The following is an 18,437-nucleotide window of genomic DNA, read 5'->3' on the forward strand; positions in this document are numbered from 1 at the left end:
TGTTTTGAGCATATTTTTGATCAGGCAATTCACGTGACGTCAGCCCGTTTTTTGAAGGACCCAACCCTACGCAACCCGGAAGTCAACAGCGTTTTGGTTTTTCTCCTCCTCCTTTTTGATACGATGCGAATTTGCCACTGCCCAACACTTAGCACTGACATTATTATTAAACAAACTAAATAAAATGCCCTTATTTGATGGGTTGGGCAGTGGAGGAGAGAAGACTGCGATCGTTATTGACTTAGGAGCAGCGTACACAAAGTGAGTACGAGCCGTTATCATGTCGTGTTAGCATAATATGCTAACGTATATATTTGACACAATGAGGTAATTTAACCCAGAAGTCAGACTAGACAAGGTCCCTGTCTTTTGTCCGTTGTGCGATAAAGACAATGCCATGTTGACTGTTGTTCGAGTGACCTAAATAGTTTTTGTTAATCACCTGAAAGCTGTCTGAAACCAAACGTCATGTCACCTATCATGATATCTTACACATCTCTCCAGCATTTAGGTTATTTACAATGAGCACATGTTATACCAGAAATATTTCTTTGCTCGCAGTATATTTGGCTTCAATGCTACACAATTGATGTAATCTTGCAGGAATTGTAGGCAAATGTATTTTATTATTAAGACGAGAAACTGTCCTGAGGCGAGTCACATGAAGATCAAGAGGGCGGTTTTCTTTAAATAAAGATCTCTTTGTCTACAGTTACTGTCCCACATCATTTGACACAGCTGCACTGGGTTTTTTATGCAACTTACTAAAATGATCATGTTGCCCTTTGAGCCAAGTCTTTGATGCAGTCCTTAGACTTATCTGTATTGTAGAATGTATTACGTGTATGAATCTCAACTTTCTCCTGAAGCCCTCCAGCTGACTGCGTCCGTTTCTTGCAGATGTGGCTTTGCAGGGGAAACGGGGCCCAGGTTCATAATTCCGAGCGAGATCCGGAAACCGGGACAGCAGCAGGTGAGACGCTGCTGTGCTTTGCTGAGTGTAATCATCTGGAAAGATGTTTGGGTATTGCAAAACATATGTAAATGTGGTTATCTCACTTTCAGGCCATCAAAGTGGTTCAGTACAACATCAACACAGAAGAGCTCTATGTCATCCTCAAAGAGTTTATCCATTTGCTGTACTTCAGGTGAGACTCTACTGCAATAAACATTACAGAACAGATTCTGCTTTTAGCTGATGGAGTGGTCCAGCCTCATCAAGTCAATGTGTGTCTTCCCGTTTGTTTTCGATCAGGCACCTGCTGGTGAATCCTCGCGACAGAAGAGTGGTCATCATCGAGTCCATCCTCTGCCCGTCTCACTTCAGAGACACGCTCACCAAGGTTTTCTTCAAACAGTTTGAGGTACGAAAACCAAGCAGATCCGTCTTTTATAGAAGCTGCAGAGCATGTTTGGAAAGTGTTCATGCATATCACAAATTTGTTGTTATTTTGGTGTTTTCTAGGTGCCGTCTGTGGTGTTTGCACCAAGTCACCTCATGGCCATCATGACTTTGGGTCTCAACTCTGCTCTGGTGATGGACTGTGGCCACACGGAGACGCTGGTGCTACCTGTATCCCTTTTCCTGTAATCTCTGACCGTTTAAAGCAATATTCCCACTCTGTAGGATATGGGTTTGTTTGCCTTCTTACCCGTCATTAGGAGAGAAGATTGATATCAGGCTAATCTCTGTTAGGTACGGGACACACAAAGACAGGAAGCATCGGGAAATGACAAGTTATTTTGAAGAGGAAAATAAATCCTAGAACAAAATCCTTTAGGTTCATTTTATTGTGTATAAACTTTATATTTTGCCGCCTTAACTGTGGACACAGGTGTATGAGTGCACTCCTATTCTGCCAGCTTGGGAGGCTTTGCCTTTGGGAGGGAAAGCCATCCATAAGTAAGTAGCATATTTAAGGAAAGTGTGTGACTCTGCATGTTGCTGTACTACTTTGTGCACACTTGTCTGTAAAAAGAACACTTTTATTTTACGCTTTGTTCCATGTTGATTGCAAATCGTGTGACAATGAAGTGGAACTTTTTTTGAAGATGTGCTACTTCTTCCTCTCATAACGGCGTATGTGTCTGTGTTTATGATAGAGAATTAGATGGACTTCTTGTGGAATGCACTGTGGACACAGACACCACCACCGGGCAGAGTGTACCAGCTGCCATTGGTAATAACAGAAAGAAACTAAACATCGTGTCTCTTTCTCCTTTTTAAATAGATAACGTTGTAACTCTGATATGGACTGATTTGTTTAAAAATGCAAAAATATAATGGCTTTGATTTATTATTCATCAGAAGAACATGTTTCTGTTTGAGTGAGTCCCCATCTCATTTTTTGAATGATACATATGCACACAGTCCATTTCAGAGTTTTCTCTCCACACTTGAATCCAGCTGTAATATAGTGTTGAGCTGTGAGATCTACAGCTGCAGCAGAGTGAGTCTTTTTCATCTTCTCCTCAGGGACCATCCCAGAGGACACTGTGGAAGATATCAAGGGTAGGTTTTGATGAAGTTGTTTTCGTGTTTTAAATCCAAACCCCTCGCTTTGCTCCCTTGAGGCTGATGGATCAAGATTTTAATTATTTCCATCAAAGGCAGCATTCCCAAAAGCCAACGACACAACAAATACAAACTCTTACTGAGACTGTGACTGCTTCCTTCGTTACCGTCCCTCCACCGGAATATTATCCCTGTTATCCCATCACGATGCATTTATGTAATTTACTTGGTTTGTGCTGCAAAAGAGCCCTCATCAATAATGTAATAAAAGCTTTCATTAAGGACTAATGTGCTTCCTATAACCTTTTAATTCATTCAGGACACTGGTAAAATGTTCACCCTTTGTTATGAATGTACATGGTTTTAGTTTGGATGTTTAATTGTTTGTTTCCTGCAGTCAGAACATGCTTTGTCAGTGACCTGCAGAGAGGCCTCAAGATCCAGGAAGCCAAATTTAACCTGGATGGCACAGCTGAAGTGAGTGACTTTTTGTTTGCATGTTGGTTTGTATGCTTGACAGCTTAGTTATACTCGGCCTGTAAAAGCCTTGCTGTGCTTTTTATTCTTGTGAATGTGTTTGTAGCGTCCGGCCCCTCCTCCAGATGTTGATTATCCTCTGGATGGTGAGAAAATCCTGCACGTCAAAGGATCAATCAGGTAGTTCATCGAAGTGTTTCCCTTTGTCACAGTCCTTCAGGTGTTAATGTCTTTCTAGAATCTTGTCTCTCTGCTGTACCGTCCATCTGTGGGACAATACATTTGTCTTTTAACTTGCTTGTTTTCTTCACTGTGTCTTTAAGTGTCTGACACAGAGTTGTCCCTCATTAGAGTGTCTCTTTTCTGTCCTCCAGGGATTCTCTGATGGAGATCCTGTTTGAACAGGACAATGAAGAGAAGAGTGTGGCCTCTCTGATACTTGACGCTCTGGTGAAGGTAGAGAAAAGTTCTCCAGTCTGTGAGACTCAGCATGTTTGTGGGGCAAGGTGTTATGTTTATGAACAGTCACTTTAATCATCTTTCGTCCATCTCATTTAGTTTTAGATTGCACATGATAACCGAAAAGTGCGGTCCTGTAGTGGTAGAACGTCTGCTTTCCTCCTACCGGAGGACTGTGGACACCTGTGGACACACAGATGACTGATAACATGTTTCCCTGTAATCTGTCAGGTCAGGGTGAAACCCATGTGAGTGATCTAACCAGGTGCCTGTGTTTTCCTCTAGTGTCCCATTGACACACGCAAGGTGCTCTCAGAGAACCTGGTGGTGATCGGAGGCACGACCATGCTGCCGGGTTTCCTGCACCGTCTGCTGGCAGAGATACGCCTCCTGGTGGAGAAACCCAAGTACAGCAGCGTGCTGGCCAGCAAGAGCTTGCGTATACACGCTCCCCCTGCCAAGCCCAACTGCACTGCCTGGCTCGGAGGTCAGATATGAGATTTTATGAGACGAGATTATTTGTATGTGGCCTCTCGTATCATTTGGAAAAGCCCTGTATGTGTATTCATACTGTTCTCTGCTCAACAGGCGCCATCTTCGGGGCGCTGCAGGACATCCTGGGCAGCAGGTCCGTGTCCAGAGACTACTACAACCAGACGGGCCGCATCCCAGACTGGTGCTGCTTGAGCTCCCCTCCTCCTGAATCTCTGTACGAAGCAGGAAAGACGCCTCCTCCACTAATGAAGAGAGCCTTCTCCACGGAGAAGTAGAATGTGATCATTCAGATAATGTACTCATCCTTTACTCTACGTTATATATAACAGCTCAGTCCTCTTAAATGTAACATCTCAACAAGGCCTGTCAATGTGTTGAACACGCAAACAGCTCTAGATGTTTTTAAGTCTCGTCGTCACTGTGACTGTGGGCTGTTTGATGATCCGGTGAGCTGGTTTCTGAGCCCACCAGACAGAACAAATATTGGGATTTTAGGCGTTTACATTGATATTCTGCAAGGATTACAGTGTTAGAATCCCTGTGCTGCATGCATGTTTGACTTCAGTTTCATTTGAAGTCTCATTGAGCAAGACTGAACCCGTACGTGCTCACTCTCACTCCACTTTGTTGGCAGTTTGACTGAAGAATCGTGTTCAGCAGAAATGTTCCAGATGATTACAAGTTGAGCGTTGCCGTTAATCATCCATTTGTCAGCCAAACAGCTGAAAATGTTGCTAGCCCCTTCCCCCCCAAAAACACGTTCAAGTATTTATTATACGGCAGTGTAAAGTGGCTGTTGACCTCAATAACAGCCCTGTACACTCACACAGCTGTTCTGTTATTCCAGCTAATAACAATGACTTTTCATCTTTAATTGGTAGCACATGTGACAGATGTTTTCTCTGTTTATTTAAACTTTATTTAACCAGGCAAGTCATTAAAAGCATTCTTATTTACATTGGCGGCCTGGATGTCAATCAGTCCTGACCTGAACACATCCACAATAATTATAACCACCTGTGTGTGTCCACCGTAGTAGTGTGTTGTTGTTGTTGTTGTTTACAGGCTTTAAAACATCTTCCAAACAATGCAGTCTCGCTCTGTAACCTTCGACTATTACAACAAATAAATACTCAGAATCCAATCAGACGTGCATTTTCTGTCCTTTCTGTCCTGTGTGTTTAAAATAAAAAAATTGTAATTTAAATATTTTATTTCACATCTTTGTGGGAAGCCAGCTTATAGACACCAGCCTGAACTCTGAAGTCTTAAAAACGGATATGTATTTCCAAAAGCCAGAAAACAAGCAGACTGATTTACGACGATGTGTCGCTCTGCCACAGATTCCCTACAAAAACAAATTTGTCCCTACAGTATCGCCACAGGTGCTGCTCAACTCAGTTATTACTTTTCTCTCCGGTTTGAATCTCCGAGCTATGAATTTGCTCAGAATCTGAGAGAAATGTCGTTCCCTCTTCTGCATGTCTTAACAACGCGTAGGAGGAAACGCGGGATCGGTTGCCAGCATCCTTCTGGCTGAAAATACAGTCAACACAAGGAAATGCATCCATTCATTTATCTATTTATAAACTTCCCTGACTTTTCCTCATCTATTCTTAATTCACTGAGCTCTATCCACGAGCTTTACGAGGTGAGCGTCTCGTATTAATGGAACGGTGTATTTCCTTGTTCAGCTAAACATATTCAAGAAACCCCCAACGCACTGTTACCGTCCCAGAATGGAGTTGCATCTGTTTGACCTTTTGGGTCACATTCATCCCTCAGTGTTGGTCCGTCTGGTCACTGTGGGCTTGGGAACCAGTAGCGTTACCCACAATGCACCTGCAAGCCCAAGACTGGCAAAAAAGTGGGGGAAATCCGAGAAGAGTTTGGATTCTGCTCACAGGCATTAAAATAGGCCTGAACACAGCATAGGAGAGCTGAAGATCAGGCTGTAGATGAATGTTGGGAGGTTTGCATCTGCCTCCTCGAAGCACTCATATGATTGTTGGAAACATTTTCTCATTGCACAAGGTTTTTGTGATTTGTGTCATCTGTTCCCATGGGATGTAGGGTCAAAAAGAAGATGCATCTGATGAAACATTGTACTCCAGATGGATTTAGGAGAGGAAAAGAAGAGCTTTGTTACTCTTTTGATGGTTGATGTTAAAGGCGTTGACACAAGGAGTCCAGACCTCCTCCCTGTCAGCAGGCCAATGTTTGTATGAGTTACCACGCGTACACTTACTCAAACTATCCTTTTTTCCGACAAGAAAACCACAGCCTGAGGATATGCCATATAGTCCCACCTGCTGCCTCTGCTCCAGCTGAGGGAAACCCCATCCTCCCTCCTCTAATGGGGACTGGGACTGGAGCATCAGTGTGGTTCCCAGAGACAGGAAGCAGCAGTCTGACCTCTGGCTGTCAGACTGGGAGTCTGAGCGGGAAGGGGGAAACCCCCGGACAGTGGGTGTGCTGAGCCCTGCCGAACCCGTTTGTTGGAAGACCAGGAAGTTCAAAAGGAGCTCACACGCCCCAAATCCATCAGGACGATCACTCCGTGTTCACAGATGTAATCCTGACGTTAAATCACGATTATATCTGTGTTGTGAACTGAATGTAGAGATCGTTCAGATAGATTTCGGAGTGCAAACTCACCTTGAACTCTCTGGTTTTGCCAGGAATTATTTTGTGTCATTGATATTACTTTTCTCACGTGAGCAGCAAGCTGGTGCAGCATCACAGTCTACGTGTTGAGAGGAGAGGCACCATCCGTCTGAGTTTTCTCCTCCTTTGAAGCTGTTTTTCAAAAATCACACCAGCCCAATTATCCTGTAAATCACACTGGCTGTGAAGACACAGCCGGGCCCTCCTGGTAAACATAGGAGCAGATATGTGCTTGTGATTCATGACCTGCAGAATGAGCAAACAGGAATTATGAGATGGCTGCTAGCACCTAACTCATTTTGACAACATAATTGGCAATCTGAATTATTTGTAACTGAAAGCATCTACAAACCAGGAGAAGCCATAGTATTGTGTAAGAGGAAGGCTAACGTTATATATAGCTGTTGTTTATTGCGCTAGTACTGACATAAACTGATGATAACAGGCATGTTACCAGAAGTAAACACACCATTGTGTATTTATGTGCCAAAATCAGGAATAACTCAACATCATGCTCATTCTGCAGCATCAGTGTCGATAACCTCAGGTCTACTGCGTTTGTGCCAAGACTTGAAAGATAGTGTTTGTCTGTTTAAAGCTTCTTAACGACAAAACATTACTGGTATATTACGTCTTTTTGCGTGCAGGCAGTTCGTGTTTTTCCCCCACTGCTCCTGTCAGCCATTGTTTTTCATTCATTTCTGTATACACGTCGATGTCTTGTTTAAACCATCTATCTTCAAAATGTCAACCTTTTATGAGTGGTGAGTCGTGTTTTTATGATTGTTTGTTTAGCGTACGAATAAAATGAAACACCTGATTCTTCATTTTAATAGCAAAAAAAATAGAGATTTTTTTTCAGGACAAACTTCTGAGGTAAACTGGTCCTGCTCCATTTCCACAGGCAGTGAGAGAATCCTACTGCGCATGTGCAGAGTGGCATCACTCTAACTTGTTTCTGAGGCCCCGACCTCCCCCCTCCAGCGGGTATACCTGTATATACCTGTGTAGATACAAATTTATAGCTTTAGCTTTAGGTTAATTTATCATGAATACGTTTCCCATTACAATTGTTTAACGTTTTGTTTATTATTGTTCAGGCTGTTATATTGCTTGTTATGATGATTATGTATTATTATGGCTGCATTAATTATTACCAGAGAGAGAGAGAGAGAGAGACACACACACACACACTGTGGTAACTCATCCCAGCCTCTCTCTGTGTCTCCTATTCATAATCAGCTGTATTCAAGGGTTTGTCCCGCGCGTGCTCTCCATCCCATGTTGCTCGCGCACAGCGGGACAACGCGCCGCTCAAAAGAACCGAAGCCGCTTCACGACGCTGTTATTTTGGCTTTGTCACTTCTCACCGACCGACCGGAGACGAGTCGGAGGTAACTCGTCTTTGGCACAATGCAAAGTCTCATCGGAATCTCGCACCTCTTCTCGGTTCTTCTGCTGCAGCTGGCACCTGCACAGGTAATCCAAACAAACTCAAAACATGCGCTGTTTGTGTTTTTTTGTTTTATTAGGACATTGCACTTTTTCTAAGTTTAAGGTGTTTTGGTAATGGTTGTGCAATTTATTCGTGAAATATTCGCATTATTATATTTAGCAAAGTAAAATTGAATTTGAAATAAAAAAATATTCAGCGTGCTGAAGACAGCTTTGAGGTTTTTATAGGAGAAGGCTGTCTTTTCTCCTAGACTCCAAATTTGACTCAGCACCTCAGGTGACACCGTGAAGCTAACAGGAGTCACTTTTAAATGGCAGACTATCTTTCTCAGTGTGAGAGGACACATCTGTTCCACACTGCAGTCTGCTTACACACTATCTGTATTTTGTCTGGCTGTGTCCCACCGTGAAGATAATATCTGCATGGAGGGTTTGCCATGTTCACAGTTGGTCATGTGGCACATATATGCAGCTGCTGCATGTTATTGATCCAGGTTCAGATCGAGGAGTGACTTTGACTGAGGAAACAGTAAACCAAGCACCGGAGCTCGGCCAGAATAATGCTGCCTGTCATGGAACAGCAGCTGTGGTTTGGAGACTCTGCAGCTCCAGGTCCTGCTCCCATGGTCGTGATGAGGGTGTCTTACTGGTTTTGCACATGTGCTCCTTCTCTGTGTAAGAACATCTGACTCCGGGCAAGACAGATACGTTCAGTGTCTCCCAGCAGGGAACCGACTGCACGGTGTGAATATGGTTTGCAGTTTATGTGAGGAGATTAGACTTGAGTAGCAAGCTGGTCTTTAAAGGACTGTGGAAGAACAAGAAATGTTTTTAATAGTGCAGGAAGCTTCTCACAGTGCTGATGTGAGAAGTGTTTGCTGTTAAAAGTCACAAGATATTGTGAAATGTATATTTGTTTTATTCCAGAGTATATTTCATCCTTCCACAATGCTGTGTTTTACAAGTATTTGAAGTGACGTAACAGATCATGAATGGAAATGCTTGCATTGCAATACTGCATGAAGGGCACAATGTCAGTGCTAAAATGATTAAAGTTGTAGTTTTGGCTCCAGTTGCCACACATGAGAACGAGTTAATATGAGGAAAATGTGAATTTAGCCTCCAGAATCAGGAAAAGCACATTTACTTTTAGCGTTGCCATTTTCTAAATCCCAAATGACCCCCACATTAATAACTGGGGAAATGCCAACAACTGGTGGTTCTGGTTTGAAATGGTTTGCAAATGTCTTCAGTATGATAATAACCCATTGTGCCTTTGTGTGGAAGTTTTGTGGTAGTTCCAAAATTAGAGGACAGAAAAATAAGTTTTGAATTATGGAATTATTTTCCATATTTTTCCTTTTTTAGCAAACCACCAGTTTTAGTTCATCGCGTCCAATAATCTTGCGTCTTCAATCACACTGTGATGTGTTTGCATGTTTTATTCTAATTACAGCTGCTGTAATGCATCTGGTTCTATCGTTGGACGACATTGTGCATTTTTCTCTTTGGCACAAACTCATTTCCAGCAAACATTTTTTTTAAATCCCACAATAAAAACCCACTGTTGTCTAAACGGCGAAAGCATTCCCTGTGTGTGACATTTAGAAGACAATGTTCCCATCGATGTTCACAGAGTGAGCGAGCGAGAGGAGAGGTGAGGAGGCAGAAAGAGATTGTTGACATTGAAAAGAAGAAGAGAGCCAAGATCAACTTTGTGTTTCTGCTTAATTTGGAGATCAAAAATCCGGAGCATTGTCATTGTGAGTTTGGAGGCTGAGAACTTGGACAACTCCATGCTGAGTCAGGAAACTGTTCAGTGCCGCCTTTGTTTTAATTCGTGTTTATTGTGTGTAAAACTCCCACGAGTAAACGCAGCAACTATTCTTTGCTGTTATTTTTTGCATTCTTTTAAGGTTTTTGCTTTCTTGTGATAATAAACCTTCTAGTATTACATCAGATTGAGAAATCAAGTGCGTTTTTTTTTTTTGCTGATGGCTCATTTTACTGCTTAAACAGCAACACAGTGGTACACTCCTGAAACCATGCTGCATCAATGTTTTCACTGGATCAATGTGTGTGCAGTCCCTTTTCTCTGACACAAGAGGGCGCTCTGCTATTAGAAATTATCCAAAATCTTATATTTGAAACCATTTCATCTCTCACTTGTATCAGTTCCCTTGTATGCAAGTGCTGTAACATAACAACCATGTTTGGCGTTGATATTAATGCCTTTATTAAATATATTTAAAGCGTTGATCACTGATGTCAATTGTATCTTATTATTTTTCTGTATTTTGCAGATTTCACACCCTCCAGAAGATGGTCACTCAAGAGGTAAGGGGCTGTCCCACTGAATCGGCATCTCCACCTCTCGCAAATTGATCTAAAGACTCGGCTTGTCTCGTAGTGATGGCGTTTCGTGAGGTGATTGCAAAGAGCATGTGCCGGCCCATGGAGCAGTTGGTGGACGTGGCGCAGGTGTACCCCGGAGAGGTGGAGTTCATCTACATGCCTGCTTGTGTCCCGCTGTGGCGCTGCTCTGGCTGCTGTGGGGGTGAGAACCTGGAATGCCAGGCCTCCCTTGAAAGCAACACCACTCTGCAGGTGTAGAAAGAGCTCTCATCAGACATGATTGATCAGAAACACCAAAAGAGGTGTTCAAATATTACATATATGGCCCTATAGTCAGTGTTCCCTTTCCTTTGTTTCTCAGGTGATGAGGATTCATCCCATGATATCTATGCATGTGGAACTCAGGTTTGTGGCGCATCAGAGGTGTGAATGCAGGTAACTCTTTCTAAAACACAACAGATGCAAATTGAGATTTTTATAATACAGCTAACTGACAATTCTTTGTGTTTTCTGTTTTTAGACTCCGTCAGAATCAGCTGAATAATAAAAGGTCAGTGGATGAACATTTTATCCATCAGACTTGAACACGTCAATATCGTCACTGCACTTTGGACTTCTTCCACAGCATCAGCAGCAGCAAGTCTATCAAGAACAGACCTCGGAGGAGGAAACACAAGAAGACAGCAAACGGCTGTCGCAAGTAAGAGATGGATCGCCCTCCTGCGGCACAAACACACACACGCACACACTCCTTATTATGTCTGGACATTTACGGCTACATTCATCACTGATTCCTTTCCTCCACACTGTGAGACTGCCAGGGACAGATGAGGTTGAACAATATCACAATGTATTGTCTGCTGTGTTGCTCTTCGTTTTGGCAGGCCTGTAATCCACCGGCCATTTATAATGAGCTCGTGCTTCTCTGTGAAGCCACGGAGCGTTTGCTACACAATCTAATAATCATCCAAAGCCGCTGATAGTTTCAACCAAGGACGGCCAGATTCACGTATAAGGAAAAATAACAGGAAAAGAAGACAGAAAGGACAACGCAGGGATGAGTTGGTGGGGGGGCTCAGGATATTTTCTATGTCACATTCTGCAGCTGACGATATGTGAATTGAACAAGGAATAAATCCAAAAAGCAGCCAAATCGACCTTGTGAACAAGAGTAAAAGGCCTTTTTGTGATGTAGCATCCAGTGACCTTTTTTGGTCCAAGAAATTCAGAGAAATATCAGAAATATCAGTCCAAGAGGTGGATGTTCAGTGAGTTTGGTGTTTTGTTTGTCTGTGTGTTCACTCTTTTCACATAAAGGTGTTCATGTCTGTTGTTTCTCTGTTATTTGACGAGGAATCTCCATCTCCTCTAGTAAGAGGCAGAGTGAGGGGGCATTGTATCAGCACAAACAGAGTTAGAAAGGAATCCATCCAACCCTTAAATCAGCCCCGCTAAACGTTGACCCCATGTACGCCTGTCCTTCAATCGATTTAAGCGTCAAAATGATCATTTGGGAATTAATTTGTAGTTCTGAGATTTCATTTTAGTGGGTCTCATAACCTGAGAACACTTGCAATTTGGGAATCGGAAACGTACAAATTCAGGAAGCTCATCTGTCAGTGAAAAAATCAATTCAACTCACTTACAATGAATGGAATATCCAAAAAACACCTGGATAAGAGAAATGTTACGTAATAGCTGTTAAACATGAAACGGGTACTTTTCATTGTTTCTCCAATGTTTCGATCTGATTGAATGATTTTAAGGGGTAAATACAACAATAAGCTCCAGCAAAATGGAATAGTAGCTCATGAATAACGTTGATAATTGACACCAAATGCTCTGCTGCTTGCTGGTTAAAAGGATGGACACGGATGTATTTCAAACACACTCTGAAGTACCAATATGAATGTCTTTGATGTCTATTTTTGTCTTTTCAGGTGCCAGTTCCCTCAGAAAAAGATAACTCTTCACTGATTCACATGGCGATCCATAATGAGTGACTTCGGAGGGACGTCTCTGTGACTCTTCATCTTCTGTATATCTTTCCTCATCCAATCGGACATGAGACGTTCCATTGTGTCCATGACATTCTAGTAATTATTTTAATTAATTATCCAATCAAACAACAATATCTGTAAACTCCTTTGGCTCTATCTGCTGGTTTTAACAGGCAAAAATCTGTCTGTTATAGAAATATATTTCTTTAAATCAAGTTGCTTTTGTGGGAGGCTTCAGACTATGATACAACACATTCAGAATAGACCATGACGGGTGGAATGCTGTAAGCTTATCAGTTACCAGGGGAAAGGATAAAGACCTCCATCTTTAAGTGTTCACCGGCAGAAACCTCCACGACTTCATAAGTGTGACTTTCGTCACCTGTGAATCATGTGTGTTACTTTCTGTAAAGTGTTATTTCGGGACATAGCACATTTATATAAGTTCGTTAAATAAAATGCTGATTACAAGGAGCCTCTGTGTTATCTATACGTTTGCATTGGTAGACCATTAGGATGTGAGACACAGAGCTTTTCCTCTGAGATGATCGAGGTGTGGATTGATTGTAAGTTGTCTTACATAACAGGTAGGATCCTTGTGAAGTGACGAAAAAGAAATATACATATAGATTAAGTGCCATCAGGTAATCTACTTTCTAACTTTGTGAAAGCATTGTCTTGCAGCATGTGACAGGAAGCTACTCTTACTGTTTAGTAGAGGTTGTCCTGTCTTCCCTACCAGGCATGTAGGCTCACAACTATGCCAACTCATCCTGCATTTGTGTTAATGCAGGTATGAAAACGTGCAGTATGAGCAAAAAGTCACATAGCCTCCCTAGTGCATGCCTGCACGTGAGAAGGCTTTTTGTTCTAGGTGGCAGCGTTGTGTTTACTTCTTCCAACATGGCGTAAAGAAGACTTACTCTGCAGAGAAGACCTGCCCTGCTTAGGTTAGCCGCACATTACGCTCGACGTCACTTCCCAGACCGTTCATTCAAGATGCGTGTGCACTGTATGTCTACTGTAAGCACAATTAATGTCCCTTAATTTGCCACACGTTTGGCAGTGGTCACGTTTTTGTGCTTGCTTTGCCACGTCGGCCAATCAGAGGCCTAGAAATGTATGTGACGTAGCCACTACTCCAGACAAGACCACGCCCCTAACCTCCCAAATATGGCCGAGTGTCTGTAACTAACACCCCCCCCGTCCCTTGATTTATTTTACGCCGCCCAGGAACAACTGTCGGTAGGCGAGTGAAAGGCTGTCGGTTGCTCCTCTTTTCCGTTTTTAACGCTCACTGAGGACAATTAAACTGCAACGGTTAACGGCTGCTGCCGCCACCGCGCGCCGCACGTGTCTGAGCGGAAAGGGGGGGCGGCGTGTCTCGTGCGGTGTACAGTGAACACCCGACTTCTGCTCGACGTCGCTGGCTGCCAGCTCGTGACGTTACCCCTCAGCGTTGAAGTCAGCGTCTTTGGAACAGAACACGGTACTTCCGCTTATTCTTTTTTTGTTGTTTCTCGAACGTTTATTTGTGTTTTTGCACACGGTTCTAACTGTACTTTGTGTCTGTTGACGCTCTAATGTAAACAGAGTTTGCTTTAGCGCGTGACGTTAACGTAGCTAGCCAAAGTGCTAACGTTATAAGTGTTGTTTACTTGCGTTTAGCTAGTAAGCTAATCATATTAGCCGTCATATATCGAAAGTATAACGTTGATATATGTGTTGATGGTACCAAATATGTATACAGTATGTTGGAAAATTATATTTAAACCAGGTAACGTTAACCTGATATTAATATTATCTCCTTTTAGTTTGTATTACACTAACCGGTAACGTACTAAACTGTCCAATAAAGTCAGAAAAGTGTCATGTTAATGCAACCTGTAAGACCAGGAAGTGACGTTTATACTATATTTAAATAACAAGCATGCACCATACCAAGATACAGATATGCTGCCCACCTCAAGCTGAACGTTTAAGCTCACGGCTTTTACGTTTTTACATATTATTTACATATTGCTGGTGTTCTGTCATTGTTTCCATGTTGCTGGTGTTCTGTCATTGCTGGTATAGTTGCTGTGAGAGCTTGTCAGAGCCAAATGACATTGTCTCTAACTTACAGCAGGAAAGGAGATGAGCACCAAGAGGAAGGCGGATAGTCACTCGAGGGCAGCAAACAGACCTCGCCTTATGAAGTCTGGAGGAACCCGGGCAGAATCAGAGAGAGACTCTGGGTTCTCAGGTCCGGCCTTGCTCTCGAAAATCTGTTTTATGTGCTTAGATTGTAAAAGTGTCTCTGACTTGAACCCCGTTAACACTTCTTCCTGGTCTATAGATGCAAGCTCGGAGCACATGAGCACAATGGACAACACGGACTCTGAGGATTCATCCCGACCTGTTGCACACAAGTGGCCGCATACTTCTGGCTCGGGGCCCCCATCCTCCCAGCTGGCTGTGGTGGGAGGCTCTTACTCTAACCTCTCTCCCATGATCATCATGAACAACGTCCTCCTCAAGCAGGTACACTGCTGCACAGCAAAGCCATAACTCTGTAACATAAACCTCAGCGTACAACATTATCTGTATGGGTGAATTAATGCTTCCACTCAGGTTCAGCCCTCAATCTTTTTAACTTCAGGCGGTCATACAGGCCGGTCACAACAGTAAAAGTTGCAGTGTAATCCCAGCTGCCTGGAATGTGTTGCCAAAAAAAGACTGTGACCATTCACACAGGGTCAGCACTACTTGCTGACCAACAACAACAGTAAATAGAAATAGCTCAAATTAATGATATTAACCTGATTTATTGTGTTTCACATTGGTGCTAGTTAAAACTCAATATGGCAGACACAATGAGGTGTAACATGTATCTGCAGTTTGTCTAAATGAATGGACTGCATGTCATCTGACCCTCCTTTGAACATGTGGGTGACCAGGCATCTGTATTACGGATGAGAGAAAGTGAAACAGTGAAACTCTATCTGATGATTATGTAATTCTGAATTTTGACTTCTTTGCCTTTGCAGCCTCGAGATACTTCTCCTGCTCTGAAGCCCTGGAGGTTTAGTCCCACAGTGGAGGTGGTTCAGCCGGTGGTCCAGCAGCCTCAGGTGGTCTTTCTTCAGCCTGTGGTCTCCCATCAAGCTTCCCCAGCCTCCAAAGAGGCCTCCTCTAGACACAGGCGCCCTAAGAAGTATCTTCCAATCCTGAAATCCTACCCCAAGATCGCCCCACATCCCGGGGACAGCTCGAGTTCCTCAGGGAGAGGAACTGCTTCCTCATCTTCCTCCACCTCGTCTTCTTTGCACTCCTCCTCCTCTTCTGGGTCAGAGAGGGGTAGCAGCAGTTTGAGCTCCAACGACCGGGAACACTGTCAGAGACCGAAGCAGAAGAGAAACCTGAGTGGCGGTGCTAGTAACTCTGGCTCAACCGCTACACCCAACACCACGTCTCCTCTGGACCAGAGCCGACTCGCTCTCCCCACAACAGAACCCAGTGCCAGCAGCAGCCCTGCCAGTGAGAGGCCTTCATCTGTTGTCAGTCAGGCAGAGATCTCCACCTCCTTGTCTGTTACTCAAGCCACTGGCTCATCGGGAGAAAGTAAACACAGTGACAGTGGTGTCGATGCAAAGAGGAAGCGCTTCTGCAACACATACAACATCCTGAGCAAATCTGGCCTGCTCGATATTGCACTGCGCACCAAGGAGCTGCACCGGCAGAACCGGCGCACCCAGAGCGACCTAAACCGGCTAAAAGAACACACGGAGCTGTTCCTTCAGGCTCTGTGTGGCGGAGACGCCGACGTCTGGGTTAAGCTGCAGGCCGAGCTTCAGGAGGACGACCGAGAGGAAGGGAGGGAGAGAGCTGCTCAGACCAGCTTAAAGGCAGATTAGACCCAGACTAGTGCTGGGCAGTAATCCTTTAGACTGAGATCGGGACAGGAAGGCCATGGTTTGGGGGGGTTGGAGTGTATAGAGACAGATGGACCGACAGTAATGTGCTTCGCAATACACATCCCCCCCCACCGTCCTGTGGCCTACATTTGGGCCGCCTTAGGGTCCTGACACACCAAGCCAACCTCAAAGAATTGGTGCAGATAAAGACTTTTTGTTACTGTTAAAAGTTGCACTTGAACTCCTCGATAAGACTAGCTGGTGGACAGTTGACTGCCAACATGCACATATGTTCTGCACCTGTGTGAGAGGTGATGTGTTAGTCAGCAGTCTGTATTTGTAATGCAAGAAACAAAGCAAACTATGCTACCCCTTCGCTCCAGAATTTGTGAAAAGGCATATAATCACAGGTTTGCACGGTCACACAGTCCTCTCTTTAATGGCTTCTGTCACCGATTCAACGAGCTTAATCATCCAAACATCCACCCGCTTGTTGTGTTCGGGATCTACGGTCCAACAAAGCCACAACCACAGCTCACTGATCTGCAATCAAGACTCTGAGAGATTTGGATCCAAAACATGACGCGGCAAACAAACGCAAAACTGAAAGCACAATACAGGCTCCGAATCTGAAAGCTTGGATTAAAGACCTGATGTGTAAACGTTTAACAGTGCATGCTAGAGGACAGACTGTCTCACTACATTGAGTTATGTTGACAACAGTCTTTGCATCATTCATGGTAGTTCTCTAAGCTGTGTCCCCCTCATACTGCTGAACAGACATCCATCAAAGTGTGTACATAATATGAATTACTTTATTCAGCACTTACAATATCAAAGTAAACGTTCTCATGTCACGTAGAATGTGTCCAGTCAGTGTCTATAAATAGACAAACATGCCTAAAGTGTCTTTTTTTTGTTTGTTATTTTGCTGCATTTTCAAACTTGATGTGAAAGATTTGGCACGTTGTTGATTTCAAGTTGAGCGTTCCCATCATGTTGATGGCGGCTGTGTTACTTTAGAAACTGGGTGGAAGTAAAGCACATTTTCCAATAACGTCGCCGTGTACTTCCTGTCGCTCTCTGAGGTTTTTTTTGTGTTTACTATAACTTCAGTGCAGACTTTTTCTGTGTTAACGTCCTGTCTGTTTGCTCCCGTATGACACATTCATCCTGTCAGTTTTCGTGATGCTCAGCTTCAGGCCTCATGAGTCCAGGTTTCTATTATTTTATTTGAAAAAGAAAGAACTACAGGAACAAGAGCTTTGTGATGCCTAACCTGAACTTTACATGTTTATACATTTTATGGCCTTTAATATCCAAACCAGATGCATGTCACAGAACTTTGCATTTGCACTAAAATAATCTGAGCAGCTCCAGTAGTCCACTGTGAGGCAGCACACTACTGGTGTGTACACACTACTCCTATAGGACAGACATGCAGCACATTACCAGTAGCTTTCTTAGTATTAAAGATGTTTTTGACTATTTTTGTGCCCGTATTATGTTTTATGCAACAAAAATAATGGAAGTCTGTGACATAGAAGCAACTGGTCTGTTGCATATCTCAGATACCCCAGATAGCTTCCCACAAACCCCTCCCAACAGTCTGAGTCCAGTGCGCCGAGCATCTTGTGTCGTCCCACGATCATGAATGTGATTCAAGCGAATGAGAAGCAGCCAAAGACACAGAAATAAAACATGCTGACTGTGTTTTATATTTTTTATCCAGCAGATGTCCAGCAGAAAAGCTGATAATTCATTCATGAAGGAAGCTACATGTGTTCTTTTGTACTGGTTTGTTGATGATGCGTGTTTCCCAAACGAGAGAAAAAATAAATTGCAGAAATAATTAAATTATTTCATGACATAACCCACGCGGCTCTTGCAAGTGAGTCACTCTTTCTTTTTTCTCAAATCAAGGTTTTAAAAAGCACAGTTGGCTCATTGTGAAAATATTTTTGATTCATGGAAAAGAAAACCTTTTTATATGGCACAGCAGCGAGACTACCGGCACTATTTTGGTCTTTCTTTGGTGAAACGCAAACGTCAGCGTGTCACACGTACTTCAGCATCGAGCCTGATGCTTATTGTGAATTTCTTCCACCAGCAACATTA

General features: G+C 43.3%; 3 protein-coding genes across 4 annotated transcripts; all 3 read left to right on the top strand.

The window, feature by feature from the left end:
* Positions 1–81: 81 nt before the first annotated feature.
* On the top strand, positions 82–5,090 carry actr10 (actin related protein 10). The gene is made up of 13 exons (XM_079291330.1): positions 82–261; positions 901–973; positions 1,066–1,148; positions 1,256–1,364; positions 1,466–1,573; positions 1,836–1,903; positions 2,104–2,180; positions 2,477–2,512; positions 2,913–2,992; positions 3,099–3,172; positions 3,367–3,448; positions 3,737–3,938; positions 4,040–5,090. Exons 1-13 carry the CDS (start codon positions 185–187, stop codon positions 4,219–4,221), a joined length of 1,251 nt encoding a protein of 416 aa, XP_079147456.1. The 5' UTR covers positions 82–184; the 3' UTR covers positions 4,222–5,090.
* Positions 5,091–10,480: 5,390 nt separating this feature from the next.
* Positions 10,481–12,400, top strand: pgfa (placental growth factor a; the record flags this gene model as incomplete). The annotated part of the gene is made up of 4 exons (XM_079291221.1): positions 10,481–10,675; positions 10,785–10,858; positions 10,944–10,973; positions 12,364–12,400. 4 exons carry the CDS (start codon positions 10,481–10,483, stop codon positions 12,398–12,400), a joined length of 336 nt encoding a protein of 111 aa, XP_079147347.1.
* Positions 12,401–13,661: 1,261 nt separating this feature from the next.
* On the top strand, positions 13,662–18,057 carry cipcb (CLOCK-interacting pacemaker b). Of its 2 annotated transcripts, XM_079290596.1 has the most exons (4): positions 13,662–13,912; positions 14,549–14,668; positions 14,762–14,946; positions 15,453–18,057. In XM_079290596.1, the coding sequence occupies exons 2-4, from the start codon at positions 14,560–14,562 to the stop codon at positions 16,317–16,319; spliced, it is 1,161 nt and encodes a 386-aa protein (XP_079146722.1). In that variant the 5' UTR covers positions 13,662–13,912; positions 14,549–14,559; the 3' UTR covers positions 16,320–18,057. The 2 variants fall into 2 exon arrangements, with proteins under 2 accessions (XP_079146722.1, XP_079146723.1); XM_079290597.1 differs by lacking the exon at positions 14,549–14,668.
* Positions 18,058–18,437: the final 380 nt, after the last annotated feature.

The sequence above is a fragment of the Melanostigma gelatinosum genome (assembly GCF_949748355.1).
Source record: "Melanostigma gelatinosum genome assembly, chromosome: 19".
NCBI classification, from domain to species: Eukaryota; Metazoa; Chordata; class Actinopteri; order Perciformes; family Zoarcidae; genus Melanostigma; species Melanostigma gelatinosum.